The 18,508-nt window shown below is 50.3% G+C and overlaps 1 protein-coding gene across 1 annotated transcript in view; it reads left to right on the top strand.

Annotated features, from left to right (window-relative positions):
* PDXK (pyridoxal kinase) overlaps nucleotides 1–18,508 on the top strand; it is a 45,915-nt gene that overhangs the window by 11,855 nt on the left and 15,552 nt on the right. The window contains exons 2-4 of the mRNA XM_069760387.1: nucleotides 1,725–1,779; nucleotides 1,855–1,959; nucleotides 5,203–5,286. Coding sequence (XP_069616488.1) covers nucleotides 1,725–1,779; nucleotides 1,855–1,959; nucleotides 5,203–5,286 — 244 coding nt within the window. The remainder of the gene's footprint in view (nucleotides 1–1,724; nucleotides 1,780–1,854; nucleotides 1,960–5,202; nucleotides 5,287–18,508) is intronic.

Raw genomic sequence — 18,508 nt, 5'->3', positions numbered from 1 at the left:
TCTGGAAGGTCGCCGGGGCAGTCTTCATCCCGAATGGCATAACTCGAAACTGGAATAAGCCAAACGGGGTGACAAATGCCGACTTGGGAATAGCATCAGGACTAAGGGGAATCTGCCAGTAGCCTTTGCATAGATCGATGGTGGTCAAATACTTTGCCCCCGCCAGCCGGTCTAACAAGTCATCCACACGCGGCATGGGATACGCATCCGTCAGTGTTTTCTCATTGAGCTTACGATAGTCTACACAAAACCGTGTAGTCCCATCCTTCTTGGGCACTAACACTACGGGGGATGCCCAGGGACTATCTGACTCTTCAATGACCCCTAAACGCAACATCTCTTGTATCTCTTGTCGCATCCCTTCTCGTACAGACTCAGGGACGCGGAAGGGGGGTTGTCGCAGGGGGATCTGATCCTGGGTCTCAACCTTGTGTTGTGCCAGGTGAGTGTACCCGGGTTTCCCCGAAAACATCCTCTGTCGCTGCCTCAACAACTCCTCCGCCTGCTGTCTCTCCCGGGGACCTAAGTCTTCACCCCAGTGTACCTGGTCCCATGTTTTAGACTGAGTCCTTTCCCCTAAGACATCAGGCAAGGGAAGTCCGGCTAAATCCTCTGCTTCAGGTGCACAGATGGCCACTACCTCTTCAGGGCGCTCCCGATAGGGCTTCAGCATATTCACGTGGAACATGCGGATAACCCTGGGGTCGTCACAATCTGCGACATTATAGGTGGTGTCGGCTATTTTCCCCACTACCTGTTAGTGCCCCTGCCATGCAGCTTGGAACTTGTTCTGCCTAGCGGGCTCTAACACCAGGACCTTCTGCCCTATTTCCAAGGTGCGCTCTCTGGCCCTCCGATCGTACCATACGCGCTGGCGCCGCTGGGCCACCTGCATTTTCCCACGTATAGCTTGGGTCAGCTCCTGTAGGCGGTCCCGGAATTCCAGCACATAGGGTACAATAGGTACCCCTTCTATGATGCCCTCCCCTTCCCAATGTTCTAGCACTAAGTCTAGGAGTCCCCTTACCCGCCTCCCGTATACCAGTTGGAACGGGGAGAACCCCGTGGATTCTTGGGGCACCTCCCCGATAGGCAAACAGGAGGTGTGGCAAGAATTTCTCCCAGTCTCTGTAGGTCCTGGTAAAAGTCCCAATGAGTTGTCTATTACCATAGCCTCAGGTGGCCGGAGCCTGTCGATATTTACTGTGGGAATTACAAAGGTGGGGAAGGACAAAAGGGGAATATCTTGTCCTCTCTGCCCAGGGGCGCAGCCTGTGGGCTGATGCATTAGGGACATGCATCTCACCTGGAACCTATTATACATACATATAACTGCACAACATATTCTTGGTGCGGTGGGGTTCCGTAACACCGATGGTTGTGGTCGCCTGCCCTGTTTTCTCCTGTTCTCCGTGTGCTGTGGTCGGCTGCCCCGTTCTCTCCTGTTTACCGATGGTTGTGGTCGCCTGCCCTGTTTTCTCCTGTTTTCCATGGGCTGTGGTCGCCTGCCCTGTTTTCTCCTGTTTTCCATGGGCTGTGGTCGCCTGCCCTGTTTTCTCCTGTTTTCCGTGGGCTGTGGTCGGCTGCCCCTGTTTAGTCTGCATGTTTCCGACTTTCTCCCTATTTTATCCCTTGGCTATTGCTGGTTCTTCACCTCCTTCCCATCCTTCAGCTTTTCCCTTTTCTCTGATGCCCGTTTGATGGATCCTCTTTTGTTCCTGCAGGTGTTGGGGTTTGAGGTGGACACTATAAATTCTGTGCAGTTCTCCAATCACACGGGTGAGTGCAACGTGATGAGCGGTCTCATTGGGGGTTTGTCCTCTCACTTATGGATGTGTCTGTTCCCCGTTTCAGGATACACACACTGGAAGGGGCAGGTACTAAATGCGGAGGAGCTGCAGGAGGTGTACGAGGGGCTGAGGCTGAATGGGGTCACTCAGTATGACTATGTCCTGACAGGTGACCATGTCATGTGATCTGTGTGTACTCCGCCAGACACATCATGTACCATCATGTGATAAATGTGGGACTATGTCCCCTGTTTGTGTGGTCTGTGCATCCCTGGGTGCGTGCTCGTCTGTCTCTGCGCGTGTCATGTGACAGTCCCGTGTGTGGTCTGTGCGTCTCTATGCGCGTCGTGTGTGTGTGTGTGGTCTGTGCAACCTTATATGCTTGTCCCTGTGTGCCTGCTCGTCTGTCTCTGTGTGTGTGTCTCTGTGTGAGTGCTCGTCTGTCTCTGCGCGTGTCATGTGACAGTCCCGTGTGTGGTCTGTGCGTCTCTATGCGCGTCGTGTGTGTGTGTGGTCTGTGCAACCTTATATGCTTGTCCCTGTGTGCCTGCTCGTCTGTCTCTGTGTGAGTGCTCGTCTGTCTCTGCGTGTGTGCTCGTCTGTCTCTGTGCATGTCCCTGTGTGCATGCTCGTCTGTCTCAGTGTGTGTCCCTGTGTGCGTGCCTGTCTCTCTGTGTGTGTTCATGTGTGCATGCTCGTCTGTCTCTGTGTCTGTCCCTGTGTACCCGTCTCTCTGTGTGCATGCTCGTCTGTCTCTGTGTGTGTCCCTGTGTACCCGTCTCTCTGTGTGCATGCTCGTCTGTCCCTGTCTGTGTCCCTGTGTGCGTGCTCGTCTCTCTGTGTCCCTGTGTGCATGCTCATCTGTCTCGGTGTGTGTCCCTGTGTGCATGCTCGTCTGTCTCTGTGTGTGTCCCTGTGTACCCGTCTGTCTCTGTGTGTGCCTGCTCGTCTCTCCCTGTGTGCCTGCTCGTCTTTCTCTGTGTGCGTGCTCATCTGTCTCTGTGCGTGTCCCTGTGTACGTGCCCGTCTGTCTCTGTGCACATCCCTCTGTACCCGTCTCTCTGTCCCTGTCTGTGTCCCTGTGTGCGTGCTCGTCTTTCTCTGTGTGCGTGCTCATCTGTCTCTGTGTGTGTTCCTGTGTACGTGCTCGTCTGTCTCGGTGTGTGCGTGCTCGTCTATCTCTGTGTACGTGCTCATCTGTCTCGGTGTGTGTCTCTGTGTGCGTGCTCGTCTCTCTGTGTGTGTGTATCTGTGTGCATGCTCGTCTCTCTGTGTGTGTATCTGTGTGCGTGCTCGTTTCTGTGTGCGTGTCCCTGTGTGCGTGCTCGTCTGTCTCTGTGTATGTGCTCATCTGTCTCGGTGTGTGTCTCTGTGTGCGTGCTCGTCTCTCTGTGTGTGTGTATCTGTGTGCATGCTCGTCTCTCTCTGTGTGTGTATCTGTGTGCGTGCTCGTTTCTGTGTGCGTGTCCCTGTGTGCATGCTCGTCTGTCTCGGTGTGCGCGTGCTCGTCTGTCTCGGTGTGTGTCTCTGTGTGTGTATCTGTGTGCGTGTCCCTGTGTGCATGCTTGTCTGTCTCGGTGTGTGCGTGCTTGTCTGTCTCTGTGTGTCTCTGTACGTGCTTGTCTCTCTCTCTGTGTTTCCCTGTGTGCGTGCTCGTCTCTCTCTGTGTGCGTGTCCCTGTGTGCATGCTCGTCTGTCTCGGTGTGTGTCTCTGTGTGCGTGCTCGTCTCTCTCTGTGTGTGTATCTGTGTGCGTGTCCCTGTGTGCATGCTTGTCTGTCTCGGTGTGTCTCTGTACGTGCTTGTCTCTCTGTCTCTCTCTGTGTGTGTCTCTGTGTGCGTGCTCCTCTCTGTGTGTGTCCCTGTGTGCATGCTCCTCTCTCTCTGTGTGTGTCTCTGTGTGTGTCTCCCTGTGTGCATGCTCGTCTGTCTCGGTGTGTGCGTGCTTGTCTGTCTCTGTTTGTCTCTGTACGTGCTTGTCTCTCTCTCTGTGTGTCCCTGTGTGCATGCTCCTCTCTCTCTGTGTGTGTCTCTGTGTGCGTGTCCCTGTGTGCATGCTCGTCTGTCTCGGTGTGCGCGTGCTCGTCTGTCTCTGTGTGTGTCTCTGTGTGCTCGTCTCTCTCTGTGTGTGTCTCTGTGTGCGTGCTCGTCTCTCTCTGTGTGTGTATCTGTGTGCGTGTCCCTGTGTGCAAGCTCGTCTGTCTCGGTGTGTCTCTCTACGTGCTTGTCCCTCTGTGTGTCCCTGTGTGCATGCTCGTCTCTCTCTGTGTGTGTGTCTGTGTGCGTGCTCCTCTCTGTGTGTGTCTCTGTGTGCGTGCTCGTCTCTCTCTGTGTGTGTATCTGTGTGCGTGTCCCTGTGTGCAAGCTCGTCTGTCTCTGTGTGTCTCTGTACGTGCTTGTCTCTCTCTCTGTGTGTCCCTGTGTGCATGCTCCTCTCTCTCTGTGTGTGTCTCTGTGTGCGTGCTCGTCTCTCTCTGTGTGTGTATCTGTGTGCGTGTCCCTGTGTGCAAGCTCGTCTGTCTCTGTGTGTCTCTGTACGTGCTTGTCTCTCTCTCTGCGTGTCCCTGTGTGCATGCTCGTCTGTCTCGGTGTGCGCGTGCTCGTCTGTCTCTGTGTGTGTCTCTGTGTGTGTCTCTGTGTGCTCATCTCTCTCTGTGTGTGTCTCTGTGTGCGTGCTCGTCTCTCTCTGTGTGTGTATCTGTGTGCGTGTCCCTGTGTGCAAGCTCGTCTGTCTCGGTGTGTCTCTGTACGTGCTTGTCTCTCTGTGTGTCCCTGTGTGCATGCTCGTCTCTCTCTGTGTGTGTGTCTGTGTGCGTGCTCCTCTCTGTGTGTGTCTCTGTGTGCGTGCTCGTCTCTCTCTGTGTGTGTATCTGTGTGCGTGTCCCTGTGTGCAAGCTCGTCTGTCTCGGTGTGTCTCTGTATGTGCTTGTCTCTCTGTGTGTCTCTGTGTGCGTGCTCGTCTCTCTCTGTGTGTGTATCTGTGTGTGTGTCTCTGTGTGCATGCTCGTCTGTCTCTGTGTGTCTCTGTGTGCATGCTCGTCTCTCTATGTGTGTGTATCTGTGACCGTGCTCGTCTATCTCTGTGTGTGTCCCTGTGTACCCGTCTCTCTGTGTGCGTTTGTTTGTCTGTGTGCGCGTCCCTGTGTGCAAGCTCGTCTGTCTCTGTGTGTGTCTCTGTGTGCATGCTCGTCTGTCTGTTTGCGTGCTCGTCTGTCTCTGTGTGTCTCTGTGTGCGTGCTTGTCTGTCTCTGTGTATGTCATGTGACCGTCCCCGTGTGTGTGGTCTGTGCACCCCGTGTGCGCGTCCCTGTGTGCCCGTCTGTCTCGGTGCGTGTCATGTGACCGTCCCGCTGTGTGCTCGCTTTTTCCCTCTTGTGTCATGGTGGACACTGACGCGTTTCTCTGTGATGCAGGTTACACTCGTGACTCCTCATTCCTGGCCCGAGTTGTGGACATTGTCCAGGAACTGAAGCGTCAGAATCCACGACTGGTTTATGGTACAATGTTACTATATCAGTGATGTCATCGCCGGGGGCGGGGCTGACAACTGCCCTATATGCAGGCTGGTTGTCAGCAGTAATAGGAGGGGCTGGGATATAAGGTGGGGTCTCAGGTCTGATTACACGTGCCTCTGATGCCCCCATAACAGTGGGCTCCGCTTCACAATCGCTCGTTCACTGACTTATCACAATCCCACAGTGAGCGTAGCACCTCCCACCGTGAGTGTAGCACCCCCCACCGTGAGCGTAGCGCCCCCCACCGTGAGCGTAGCACCCCCCCCCCCACAGTGAGCGTAGCACCCCCCCACAGTGAGCGTAGCACCCCCCCACAGTGAGCGTAGCACCCCCTCACAGTGAGCGTAGCACCCCCTCACAGTGAGCGTAGCACCCCCCACAGTGAGCGTAGCACCCCCCACAGTGAGCGTAGCACCCCCCACAGTGAGCGTAGCACCTCCCACAGTGAGCGTAGCACCTCCCACCGTGAGCGTAGCGCCCCCCACCGTGAGCGTAGCACCCCCCCCACAGTGAGCGTAGCACCCCCCCACAGTGAGCGTAGCACCCCCCCACAGTGAGCGTAGCACACCCCCACCGTGAGCGTAGCACCCCCCACCGTGAGCGTAGCACCCCCCCACCGTGAGCGTAGCACCCCCCCACGGTGAGCGTAGCGCCCCCCACCGTGAGCGTAGCGCCCCCCCACAGTGAGCGTAGCGCCCCCCACAGTGAGCGTAGCACCCCCCACAGCCGGTCCCCACATCCACGCCACACTCTGCGCTGCCGCTGCCACCACTCCAGTTCTACCACTCCAGCGAAACGCCTGTGCATCGGTCGGCACACGACACCCAGCTTTCCCAAGGGTGAGAATGTACAAAACGAATTAGGAAAGAAGGAAGAATGCCAACACGGGAAAAGCAGATACTGCTGGCGGCCCGGACCCCGAGCGCTTCTGGTGGAGCCAATGCTGCGGACATGTGGACAGATCTGCTGCACTCGTAGCTTCTCTGATCCCACTGTGCTGCCACCAATATGTCACGGAACCCACTGGATAAGTCAGGGATCCCATCACTATGTCACGGTTCACGGGGAATATACCTTTATCATCCCCACCACTCACACCAATTTGTCACGAACCAGGGTTGTTTGGTTGCCCCTGGTTCCTTCTGAAGGGGATTTATCTATATTCCACTTCCCAGTTCCGGTTTGGAACTTGCAGCTCTCTGGCGCCACCCTTACCTTCAGGTCAGTCAGGGTGGTTATTAATGGAGCACACTCGGACTGGGTAGCGGTTAGCAGTGGGGTACCACAGGGGTCAGTATTGGGCCCTCTTCTTTTTAACATATTTATTAATGACCTTGTAGGGGGCATTCAGAGTACAATTTCAATATTTGCAGATGACACTAAACTCTGCAGGGTAATCAATACAGAGGAGGACAATTTTATATTACAGGATGATTTATGTAAACTAGAAGCTTGGGCTGATAAATGGCAAATGAGCTTTAATGGGGATAAATGTAAGGTCATGCACTTGGGTAGAAGTAATAAGATGTATAACTATGCGCTTAATTCTAAAACTCTGCGCAAAACCGTCAATGAAAAAACACCTGGGAGTATGGGTGGATGACAAACTCATATTCAGTGGCCAGTGTCAGGCAGCTGCTACAAAGGCAAATAAAATAATGGGATGCAGTAAAAGAGGCATAGATGCTCATGAGGAGAACATAATTTTACCTCTATACAAGTCACTAGTGCGACCACACTTAGAATACTGTGCACAGTTCTGGTCTCCGGTGTATAAGAAAGACATAGCTGAACTAGAGCGGGTGCAGAGAAGAGCGACCAAGGTTATTAGAGGACTGGGGGGTCTGCAATACCAAGATAGGTTATTACACTTGGGGCTATTTAGTTTGGAAAAACGAAGACTAAGGGGTGATCTTATGTTAATGTATATGTCACGGATCCCTTCTCCGTGGTGTCACTAATTCGTCACGTGCCTGCTCTCACACGTGACTTGGGGTTGTGCCTGGAAGGGTTAATCTGTCTCCCCACTCTCAGTCCAGCATTCAACCTCTGTCCTATGCTGTAATGGGAGCATAAATCACACACCGACCCAGGCCACACATCCGCTCATACGCGCTGCCACCACTCACCGAATACTAATAAAAATATGTATCACTCATAAGGCTCACACACCTTTAGGCTATGGATTCTTTTAGAACATTCAGGGTTCAACTTGTTAAAGTTTTATACTTTAATAATATAAGGTTCAATGCTTACAATAAGAAAAAGGTCTAAAAATATGATAATAAAAAGACATACAACTTATGCAAAACAGTGTCAAAATAAACAGGAGAAAACTTACAGAAATTATCTAACTGGTAGTTGCTTTCTGCTCCCTGAGGGAAGGAAGAATGTAGATTGGATCACATCACCTTCTCAGGCTGCCCCCATCATGTGAACACAATTCTCTGTCTGCAGCCTAAATTTATAACTTTGGTCTGAGGTCAGGTTTCTAAACTGGCCTCTATGGTTAATATCATAATTGCGGTCTGTTTGATTGGGCACGGCTGCTCTACTAATGAATATATTATTTTCTCTTGTGAAAAGGTTCTCAGGAATAGATCACCTCAGGCCGTAATTTAGCATCTCCCGTCCAAGACCTCAGAGGTGCCAAATGTTACCTTCTTGGCTTTAGATCAGGGGTGTCAAACTGCATTCCTCGAGGGCTGCAAATAGGTCATGTTTTCAGGATTTCCTTGTACTGCACAGGTGATAATTTAATCACCTACACACATAATGATTGCAGCACCTTGTGCAATGCTAAGGAAATCTTGAAAACACGCATGGTTTGCGGCCCTCGAGGAATGCAGTTTGACACCCCTGCTCTAGCTAGACCTGGTGAGATCTGGAGACAGAATTTCTACTAGTCCCAAGGAAGTACCTATTAACACCTAGGTGCGACTTGCCTTCAGGACAGATGTTACTTTATCATTGGTCACACATATAACCCTAGACATATGTCCCTACACACATATAGATAGCTATGTATATATGTACACATATTTCACCACCGTATAAATATATGAGGGGACAATACAAACACCTTTCTGATGATCTTTTTAATCATAGACCTGAGACAGGGAAAAGGGGGCATCCTCTACGTCTGGAGGAAAGAAGGTTTAAAGGGAAGGTGCCACCAGTTTTCTTGTATTTAGTTTTTTTGTGAAATTAAGCTTAAAATAGTAATTAAAATGTATTAATGCAATGTTTGCACTGTTTGCAAACATTTCTATATGAAAAATATTATATATTTTTCTACAAATATACATATTTACCACTAGGGGGAGCATTTTCCGTTTTAGACCTCAAGCAGCTATAGTGAGATTTAGCAGCTCTGCCCCAGGGATATTAGACCACCCAAAAGGGGAGGGAAATGGTGATGTCAGCAGTTACTGCCCCAACAGTAAGAATGAAGGGCAGCATCACAGGGCAGCGCCATTTTGTGTGTGACTGCCCTGTGACCTGCTATCACCAGCAGTTACTGCATCAGAGGAGCAGAACACAGTGGGCTCAGCAGCATTTTTTGTGAATAACATTCTTGCCATCCCCCACCTTAATCCCTGTCCTGTCAGCTGCCCTGCTCTCTCTCCAGGTGTCACCTCCCTCTCTGCAGGCTGTGAGTGCAGCTTACAGGAGATCACAGGGACTGTGTGTGAGGGGGAGGGGGAGACACAGCAGGAGAAGCACACAGGGCAGCTTGTGGGGAGAAGAGGACTTGCCTGCTTGAAGTACAGAGGAGCAGTGAGGGCTTCTTCTGTCCTAGATAGAGAGCACAGGGCTATAATAAAATGGCAGCTAGTCACACCTACAGCAGTGAGTTGTGCAGCCCACATAGGCGTGCCCAGCTCACTGCTAATGCTGCTGCAATGTTACAGATAGGGTCCGCGCCGGTCTATTATCTCCTATGTCCATGGGGTGCCGTAATCTGACACTGATAGGGCCCTGCTACTGCTGCAAAACCAAGATGTCAGCCCCCAGTGCATTCTTTAAACTCATATAACACATGAAATCTGTTTCACATGAATTTCAAACTTGTTTATAGCAGCATGTTATGCTACATTACAGTGATTTATTAATGACCTACAAACGCGGTACCTTCCCTTTAAGCATAACAACAGACGCGGATTCTTTACTGTAAGAGCAGTGAGACTATGGAACTCTCTGCCGTATGATGTTGTAATGAGTGATTCGTTACTTAAATTTAAGAGGGGATTGGATACCTTTCTTGAAAAGTATAATGTTACAGGTTATATATACTAGATTCCTAGATAGGGCGTTGATCAAGGGAACTAGTCTGATTGCCGTATGTGGAGTCGGGAAGGAATGTTTTTCCCCAATGTGGAGCTTACTCTTTGCCACATGGGGGTTTTTTTTGCCTTCCTCTGGATCAACATGTTAGGGCATGTTAGGTTAGGCTATGGGTTGGACTAGATGGACTTAGTCTTCCTTCAACCTTAATAACTATGTTACTATGTTATGTTACTGCACCTAGGGTAATTAGTCGCCAAAAAGGCTGCCTGCTATGTACTGGCTATTGGGCTCGCTGCAGCGAGGGTGATATAACTACTCCCACTCAGGCGGGAACAATAATTATCAATGCCGCCGTCGCTACAAAGCCTCCCAAACGCACAGAACAAAGTATGCTGTCACCAGCTCCGATTTTCAAAGTATTGACAGGTCCGGAGCCAATCCAATCAGTAGCATAATTCACTTCAGAGGATGTGACAGTTTGTTTAGAGCATGTAGAGACAAGTAATTTTTATATTTTGCTCCAAAAAAAGGTAGGCAGTGTTTACAAGGTATAAAAAAGATATTATAAAGAAGACAAAATCATGCGTACATTACAATTACAAGGATTAAAATTGAAAAAAACATTTACATAGCGTTCAGATCAATTTATCTCCTGTTTGCCTAAGTGCTCAGGAGATACATCAAGATGCATGTCACATCTATAGAGCAGCTAGACCCCAGATAAAAGACGTTGGGGCGATTATTTTAAGTGTAAACATGGAGCAATTACCTGAACCATTTACTGAGAAATCCGCAGTTTGCCCTCGTTGCGTTTAGCTGCCAGCGCTTTCAGTGAGTGATAGAGCTATCAATGGACATCTGGAATATACAATTCCTATATTTCTGGCCCGGATCGGTCCCAGAATATGTCAGTTTAATAGAACAAAGAATCTCATGGTGGCTACACCAGTTTCAACTAGTACCATGTGGGAGGGGGAATGAGTAGTTTTAGGGAGACTGGGCTGCCTGCAGTGTAGAACCATAAAAATTCTTCAGGGAGGGGTTTAGGATTCACACACACACAAGCAGCAGGCAGAGAGAGAAGAGGGGGTCGCAATGGCCCACAGCGTGTCTGGAAAGCCATGTAACCTTCTGAAACTTAAACCCACATGACATTTTTACATTATCGTGACAGTTACCTTTGTGCACCCTCCATGTCTGCTGTCCAACAGATAACTGCTTCATTACCTACTCACAGCCATCCCAGCCTCCGGTCTGTATAACTCACAGCGGGGGGAGCAGGCAGAGAGGATCCTCATAGCCCCATGGGTGGGGCTGACAACTCACACTGGTTGTCAGCACTACATTCTGATGTGATTATTATCTGTTTCCAATCACAAAATTACACAACTGTTTTCTTCTTATTAAATGAGAATGTAATGACGTTTGTAAATGCAGTTACTTGTAAAACTTCAGAGATGTGTACGGCCTCCACTGTTAGGAGGTTCTCGGCCTGCCCGGCGGTGATGTGACCCCTGTCTCCATACAGCGGGGGATGTGTACGGCCTCCACTGTCAGGGTGGGCAGAGCTTCTGCCTGGAGGTTCCCCCCCTGCCCGGCAGTGATGTCACCTCTGTCCCCATACAGCGGGGGATGTGTACGGCCTCTACTGTTAGGAGGTTCCCCCCCTGCCCGGCAGTGATGTGACCTCTGTCCCCATACAGCGGGGGATGTGTACGGCCTCTACTGTTAGGAGGTTCCCCCTCTGCCCGGCAGTGATGTGACCTCTGTCCCCATACAGCGGGGGATGTGTAAGGCCTCCACTGTTAGGAGGTTCCCCCCCTGCCCGGCAGTGATGTCACCTCTGTCCCCATACAGCGGGGGATGTGTACGGCCTCTACTGTTAGGAGGTTCCCCCCCTGCCCGGCAGTGATGTGACCTCTGTCCCCATACAGCGGGGGATGTGTACGGCCTCTACTGTTAGGAGGTTCCCCCTCTGCCCGGCAGTGATGTCACCTCTGTCCCCATACAGCGGGGGATGTGTAAGGCCTCCACTGTTAGGAGGTTCCCCCCCTGCCCGGCAGTGATGTGACCTCTGTCCCCATACAGCGGGGGATGTGTACGGCCTCCACTGTTAGGAGGTTCTCGGCCTGCCCGGCGGTGATGTGACTCCTATCCCCATACAGCGGGGGATGTGTACGGCCTCTACTGTTAGGAGGTTCCCCCCCTGCTCGGCAGTGATGTGACTCCTATCCCCATACAGCGGGGGATGTGTACGGCCTCCACTGTCAGGGTGGGCAGAGCTTCTGCCTGGAGGTTCCCCCCCTGCCCGGCAGTGATGTCACCTCTGTCCCCATACAGCGGGGGATGTGTACGGCCTCTACTGTTAGGAGGTTCCCCCTCTGCCCGGCAGTGATGTGACCTCTGTCCCCATACAGCGGGGGATGTGTAAGGCCTCCACTGTTAGGAGGTTCCCCCTCTGCCCGGCAGTGATGTGACCTCTGTCCCCATACAGCGGGGGATGTGTACGGCTTCTACTGTTAGGAGGTTCCCCCCCCGCCCGGCAGTGATGTGACCTCTGTCCCCATACAGCGGGGGATGTGTACGGCCTCTACTGTTAGGAGGTTCCCCCCCTGCTCGGCAGTGATGTGACCTCTGTCCCCATACAGCGGGGGATGTGTACGGCCTCTACTGTTAGGAGGTTCCCCCCCTGCCCGGCAGTGATGTGACCTCTGTCCCCATACAGCGGGGGATGTGTACGGCCTCTACTGTTAGGAGGTTCCCCCCCCTGCCCGGCAGTGATGTGACCTCTGTCCCCATACAGCGGGGGATGTGTATGGCCTCTACTGTTAGAAGGTTCCCCCCCCTGCCGGCAGTGATGTGACCTCTGTCCCCATACAGCGGGGGATGTGTACGGCCTCTACTGTTAGGAGGTTCCCCCCCTGCCCGGCAGTGATGTGACTCTTGTCCCCATACAGCGGGGGATGTGTAAGGCCTCCACTGTTAGGAGCTTCCCCCCCCTGCCCGGCAGTGATGTGACCTCTGTCCCCATACAGCAGGGGATGTGTACGGCCTCTACTGTTAGGAGGTTCCCCCCCTGCCCGGCAGTGATGTGACTCTTGTCCCCATACAGCGGGGGATGTGTAAGGCCTCCACTGTTAGGAGGTTCCCCCCCTGCCCGGCAGTGATGTGACCTCTGTCCCCATACAGCGGGGGATGTGTACGGCCTCCACTGTCAGGGTGGGCAGAGCTTCTGCCTGGAGGTTCCCCCCCTGCCCGGCAGTGATGTGACTCCTGTCCCCATACAGCCGGACCTGGCAGTTGTCTCAGGCAGATGACGTTCAGTGCGGTAGATGGCGGCTGCACGTCGGGGTAGTGAGAGGACACACTGCTCAGTTATTCCCCGCCTATGCGCAGTTAGTGTAAACTTTCTGTGGATGGCGCTGTCACGATAATGTAAAAATGCCATAATGTGAGTTTAGTTCTAGAAGGTACCATGGCACAGACACCCGCTGCAGATTCAACCCCCCTTCTTTTCTCTGCCTGTTAACAAGGCTGGAATTCTAAGCCACCTCCCCCCCCCCCCCCCCCGGTGCTATATAGTGTAATGTGATTCCAGGGTGCTAGCAACCCTCCCTAGAATCACTGAAGATGTTTATGGCTTTTAGCTGCAGCGGAAAAGTCTTCCTACCCTACTCATTCCCCCTCCCAACTGGTACTGGTTGAAACTGGTATATAGAAACCATGAGCTTCTATTGTTCTATTAAAGTGATATGTAAGGGCACCGATCCGGGCTAGAGACATAAGAATTATATATTCCGGATGTCCTTCGATAGATCCATCACTCACTGAAACCTCTAGCAGCTAAACGCAACGAGTGCAAATAGTGGATTTCTCCTTCTGCGGGTCATGTAATTACTCTGTGTTTACACTTAAAAGAATCCCCGTGATGTGGGGCACATTCTGATCATCGTGTCTTTTGTATATGAGACTCCTACAGCGAGCTAGGCATACAAATAGTTTTCATAATTAAAAGTAAAGGGATTTCAGCCTCTAAGTGAGGTCACTACAGGGGGAGGGCTTTGGTTTTAGGCTAGGAATAACTGTGTGAAGCAGGAGTCTTCAGTGTCTTTTGTCCGGGGTCTAGCTGCTGTACAGATGCCTGCGATGCATCTAGATGTGTGCATCCTCCTCAGCACACGGCCAGCCATGATGATACAATGACATAACGTCATGTAAGTGTTCTTTTCAATTTGAATCCTTCTTTTATTTGTAACTGTATTGTACACATGATTTGTCTTTTTTATAATATCTTTTATACTTTGTAAACACTGCCTACTTTTTTGGAGTAAAATATAAAATTACTAGCTTGTCTCTCTGAGGTGAATTACACTACTATTCTGGGTTGGCTCCGGACCCGTTAAAACTTGGAAAATAGGGGCTGGTGGCAGTGGATATGTCCTATGCAATTGGGAGTCGTTGCAGCGATCGGCGGCGTTGATAATTATTGTTCCCACCTGAGTGGGAGTAGTTATATCTCCCTCGCTGTAGTGTGCCCAATAGCCAGTACAAAGTAAGGCAGCCTTTCTGGCTAAGTTAAAACAATTTAAACAGTGACATTAGGGGTGAGGTCCCTGCTCGCGAGCTTACAATCTACAAGGAAATGTGGGGGACACAATAGGTGAAAAGTGCTGGTTATTTCAGGTCTGGCAATTATAATAAATCGTGATTTTCATATAAAGCTGCATGATCCGGTCATCAGCCCGTGTGTTCAAGTGCAACAGTCAAGTATCAAGTGCAGTTATCGTGTGCATGGAGGGTGTGAAGACAGATGAATAGTAGGGTGCAGATTCAGAATAATATTTGGAAGGAGGGAACAGGACAAAGTTAGTTTACTGAGTAGTTGATGTGGTAGGCTTGTTTGAAGAGATGGGTTTTCAAAGCACGCTTGAATAGGTCGGGCTAGGTATCAGTCTGATCGTCTGGGGAAGTGCATTCCAGAGAGCTGGCGCAGCACGAGAGAAGTCTTGGAGACGGAGTTGCGAGGTTCGGATTACAGGGGATGTTAGTCTTAGGTCATTTGTAGAACGGGGAGCACGTGTAGGGCGATAGACAGAGATGAGAGAGAAGATATAAGGCGGTGCAGTACTGTGGAGAGCTTTGTGGGTGAGAGAGATGAGTTTATACTGGACCCTTTAGCGAATGGGTAACCAGTGTAATGACTGGCACAAGATGGAGGCATCGGTGAAGCGGCTGGACAGAAAAATGACCCTGGCTTCCGCATTCAAGATGAATTGGAGAGGAGAAAGTTTGGTAAGAGGGAAACCGATTAGAAGAGAGTTGCAGTAGTCCAGACGGGAATGAATAAGAGCGACAATAAGAGTCTTAGCTGTTTCAAAGGTGAGAAAGGGTCGGATTCTGGAGATACTTTGTCCTGTTGAGGGCAGAGCACAGTACTGCAGTGCACAGGTGCTGGGCCTCTGACCTTTCCTGTTACCTGCGCACTGCAGTACTTTGCTCTGCCCTCAACAGGACAGACAAAGTACGCCTGTGCCAGAGCCGCAGCGTGAAGACAAGAAGCGGACGTCATCCTATGAAGATTGGAGGGCCCGGACCGGAGACGCCCATCGGACTGGACCGCACCGGGACCGCCCCTGGGTGGGTATAATCTAACCTCTTTTTCTCATCTTTCAGGATACATCGGGGGCTTATCTACAGCATTACAGAATGCATTACTGAATGTTGTAGATAAGCCCCTGATGCCGGTGGGCTTAGCTCAACTTCCATTTTGGGGGTGACAGGTTCCCTTTAAGACAAGAGCGAGTGAGTGATCGGATATATTGAGTAAAGGAAAGTTCGGTGTCGAGTATGACCCCAAGACAGCGGGCATTGTTATGATCAGGTGACCTTGGAGCAGCATGAAAACTTTCACTGGAGTAGGTGGTAACTATACGGACCGCAAACCCTGATCTTATCACCGCAACTAGAAGTAGCCGTGGGGTGTGCCTAACAAAACCTAGACACCTCGACACAGCCGGAGAACTAAATATCCCTAAAGATGGAAATAGGAATACTATCTTGCCTCAGAGCAGAACCCCAAAGGATAGGCAGCCCCCCACAAATAATGACTGTGAGTAGTAGAGGAAAAGACAAACTCAGGCAGAAAACAGGATTTAGCAAAAGAGGCCACTTCTAGCTAAATAGGAAAGGATAGGACAGGACACTAAGCGGTCAGCATTAAAATCCTTCCAAAATATCCACAGCAGAAAATACAAAAATAAACTCCACCACCTAACTAAAGGTGTGGAGCGTATATCTGCAACTCCAGAGAATCCAACCAGACTGAGAAAACACTGACACAGTCTAAGCTGGACAATAGAAAAACAAAGGAACAGCACTGAAAATAAGCACACTGCATGTGTGCCACAGGAAAAGAAACAGACACTTATCTTTGCTGAACTGGCAGCTAGGCAGGAGAGGCCAGGAGAGATCCAACACTTCCAAAGAAACATTGGCAACTGGCCAGGAGTAAGGAGTCCAGCAAACCTAAATACCTCAGTCTGAATTGCAATCAGCAGATACACCTGTGCAAGACTGCAGCCCAGGGACAACTGCATTACCATTTACAACCACCGGAGGGAGCCCAAAAGCAGAATTCACAACAGGGCATGCTGCTTGGAAGTTATGGTTAAACCCTCCAGGGTAATTTCGATGTTGGGTAGAGTGAGGTTAGTAGAAGGGAGGATACCCTTATCTTCCCCGCCACTCTCACCAATTTGTCATGAACCGGGGTTGTTTGGTTGCCCCTGGTTCCTTTCTGAAGGGGATTTATCTTAATCCCACTTCCCAGTTCCAGCGTGGAACTTGCAGCTCTCTGGCGCCCCCTTACCCTCAGGTCAGAACAGGTACTGCACCTAGGATAATTAGTCGCCAGAAATGCTGCCTTACTTTGTACTGGCTAATGGGCACACTGCAGTGAGGGCGATATAACTACTCCCTCTCAGGTGGGAGCAATAATTATCAACGCCGCCGTCGCTACAAAGCCTCCGAAACGCACAGGAAAAATCCGCTGCCACCAGCTCCGATTTCTTAATATCGGGTCCGGAGCCGACCCAGAATAGTAGCGTAATTCACTTCAGAGGACGTGACAGTTCGTTATAGAGCAAGGAGAGACAAAGCTAGTAATTTTATATTTTATTCCAAAAAGGTAGTCAGTGTTTACAGAAGTATAAAAAGGTATTATAAAAGTAGACAAGTATCGTATGTACAGTACAATGGGATTAAAGTTGAAAAAACACTTACATTTCGTTCATATCATTTCATCTCATGGCTGACCGTGTGCTGTGGGGGAAGGGCACACATCTAGATGCATCAGGACAAAGACTAATGAAGACTGATGTCTCACTCACTTATCTCCCTGTGTAATATAAGTTGGTGAAGTGAGAAAAATATGGGCATAAAGTAAAATTATGGGATCAAATAACTAAAAACTAAAAAGTGAATATGTATTCACCCCTTTTGCGATGAAGCCACTATAAATTTCTAGTGCAAGCAGGTTCCCTTCATAAGTCCCATACTTAGTGATGGGACGTCCCCCTGTGTGTAATTTAAGTGTTACATGTCGGTCTGTATATACACTTTACCTTATCTGAAAGGCCACAGAGGCTGCAACACCAGAAGACCAATGAGATCTAACACCATAAAGACCAAGGAGATACCCAAACAACACCACAAAGACCAAGGAGATACCCAAACAACACCACAAAGACCAAGGAGATACCCAAACAACACCACAAAGACCAAGGAGATATCCAAACAACACCACAAAGACCAAGGAGATTTCCAAACAACACCACGAAGACCAAGGAGATCTCCAAACATTCAGGGACAAAGTTTGGTTATGAGCAAAATATCCCAATCTCTGATGATTCCCAGGGCACCATCAAATCCCCGTTATCATCAAATTGGAAGAAAATGGTACCACAACAAACCTGCTAAGAGAGGACGATCCACCAAAACTCTCAGCCCGGGCAAGGAGGGCATTAATCAGAGAGGCAGCACAGAGACCAAAGGTAACCCTGAAACAGCTGCAGAGTTCCCAGCAGAGACTGGAGTATCTGTCAATACAACCATAATAAGCCGTACACTTTGTAGAGGTAGCCTTTATGGAAGAGGGGCAGAAAAAAGCCTTTGCTTACACACAAACTGTATGGCTCGTTTTGAGTTTGCCAAAAGATATGTGGGAGACTCCTCCCACATATGTATGTATGGAGGAAGGTGCTGTGATTAGATTAGACCAATTTTACGGGGTGTGCGACAGAACATGAATAGACACCAGGCTGATGATCAATCCAATGGGACTTATTGACATAGACCATAAAATATCAATAGCATCTCTTAGAGTCCACAGTGAGTCCACCCCAAGAGGGGAACAGTTCCGGGGACGCCACCCGGTAATCTGACGAAAGGGAAAAGACCGATAATCCTGGGATGATTTCAATGGATCCAATAGATGAGGGACATAACACCATTCCACGTGGCAGCTTTTAACCCTCCACACAGGGGCACCAGGATCTCGCCTCAGCATAAGATCCTAGCCCCTGGCCCTTCAACACCCAACTGCTTGGGCCAAACCATGTGTCTATTGTTCTATGTCCTGGGATCCACCCCTCCATGGGGGAGGACTCCCACTTTTTACTATGTGGCTAACTTAAGAAGTTTCCAGAAACTACACACTTGTAATGGATAAGTCCTATGCTGAGGAGAACAAAGACAGGCTACCCCACTGGTTGTTTACTCAGGCCTGTTTACATTGCAGTCCAGGGACACAGGCCGGTTGAGGGACACGCTGTTACAACCAAAAATAACTTCATGGCCATCAAGGAAAAATCCTATGTCTGGCGGCAAACAAACCAACACAGTTCATCTCATGAAG

This window comes from Ranitomeya imitator, chromosome 3 (assembly GCF_032444005.1).
Source record: "Ranitomeya imitator isolate aRanImi1 chromosome 3, aRanImi1.pri, whole genome shotgun sequence".
NCBI classification, from domain to species: domain Eukaryota; kingdom Metazoa; phylum Chordata; class Amphibia; order Anura; family Dendrobatidae; genus Ranitomeya; species Ranitomeya imitator.
This window is presented reverse-complemented; position numbering and strand designations above follow the sequence as displayed.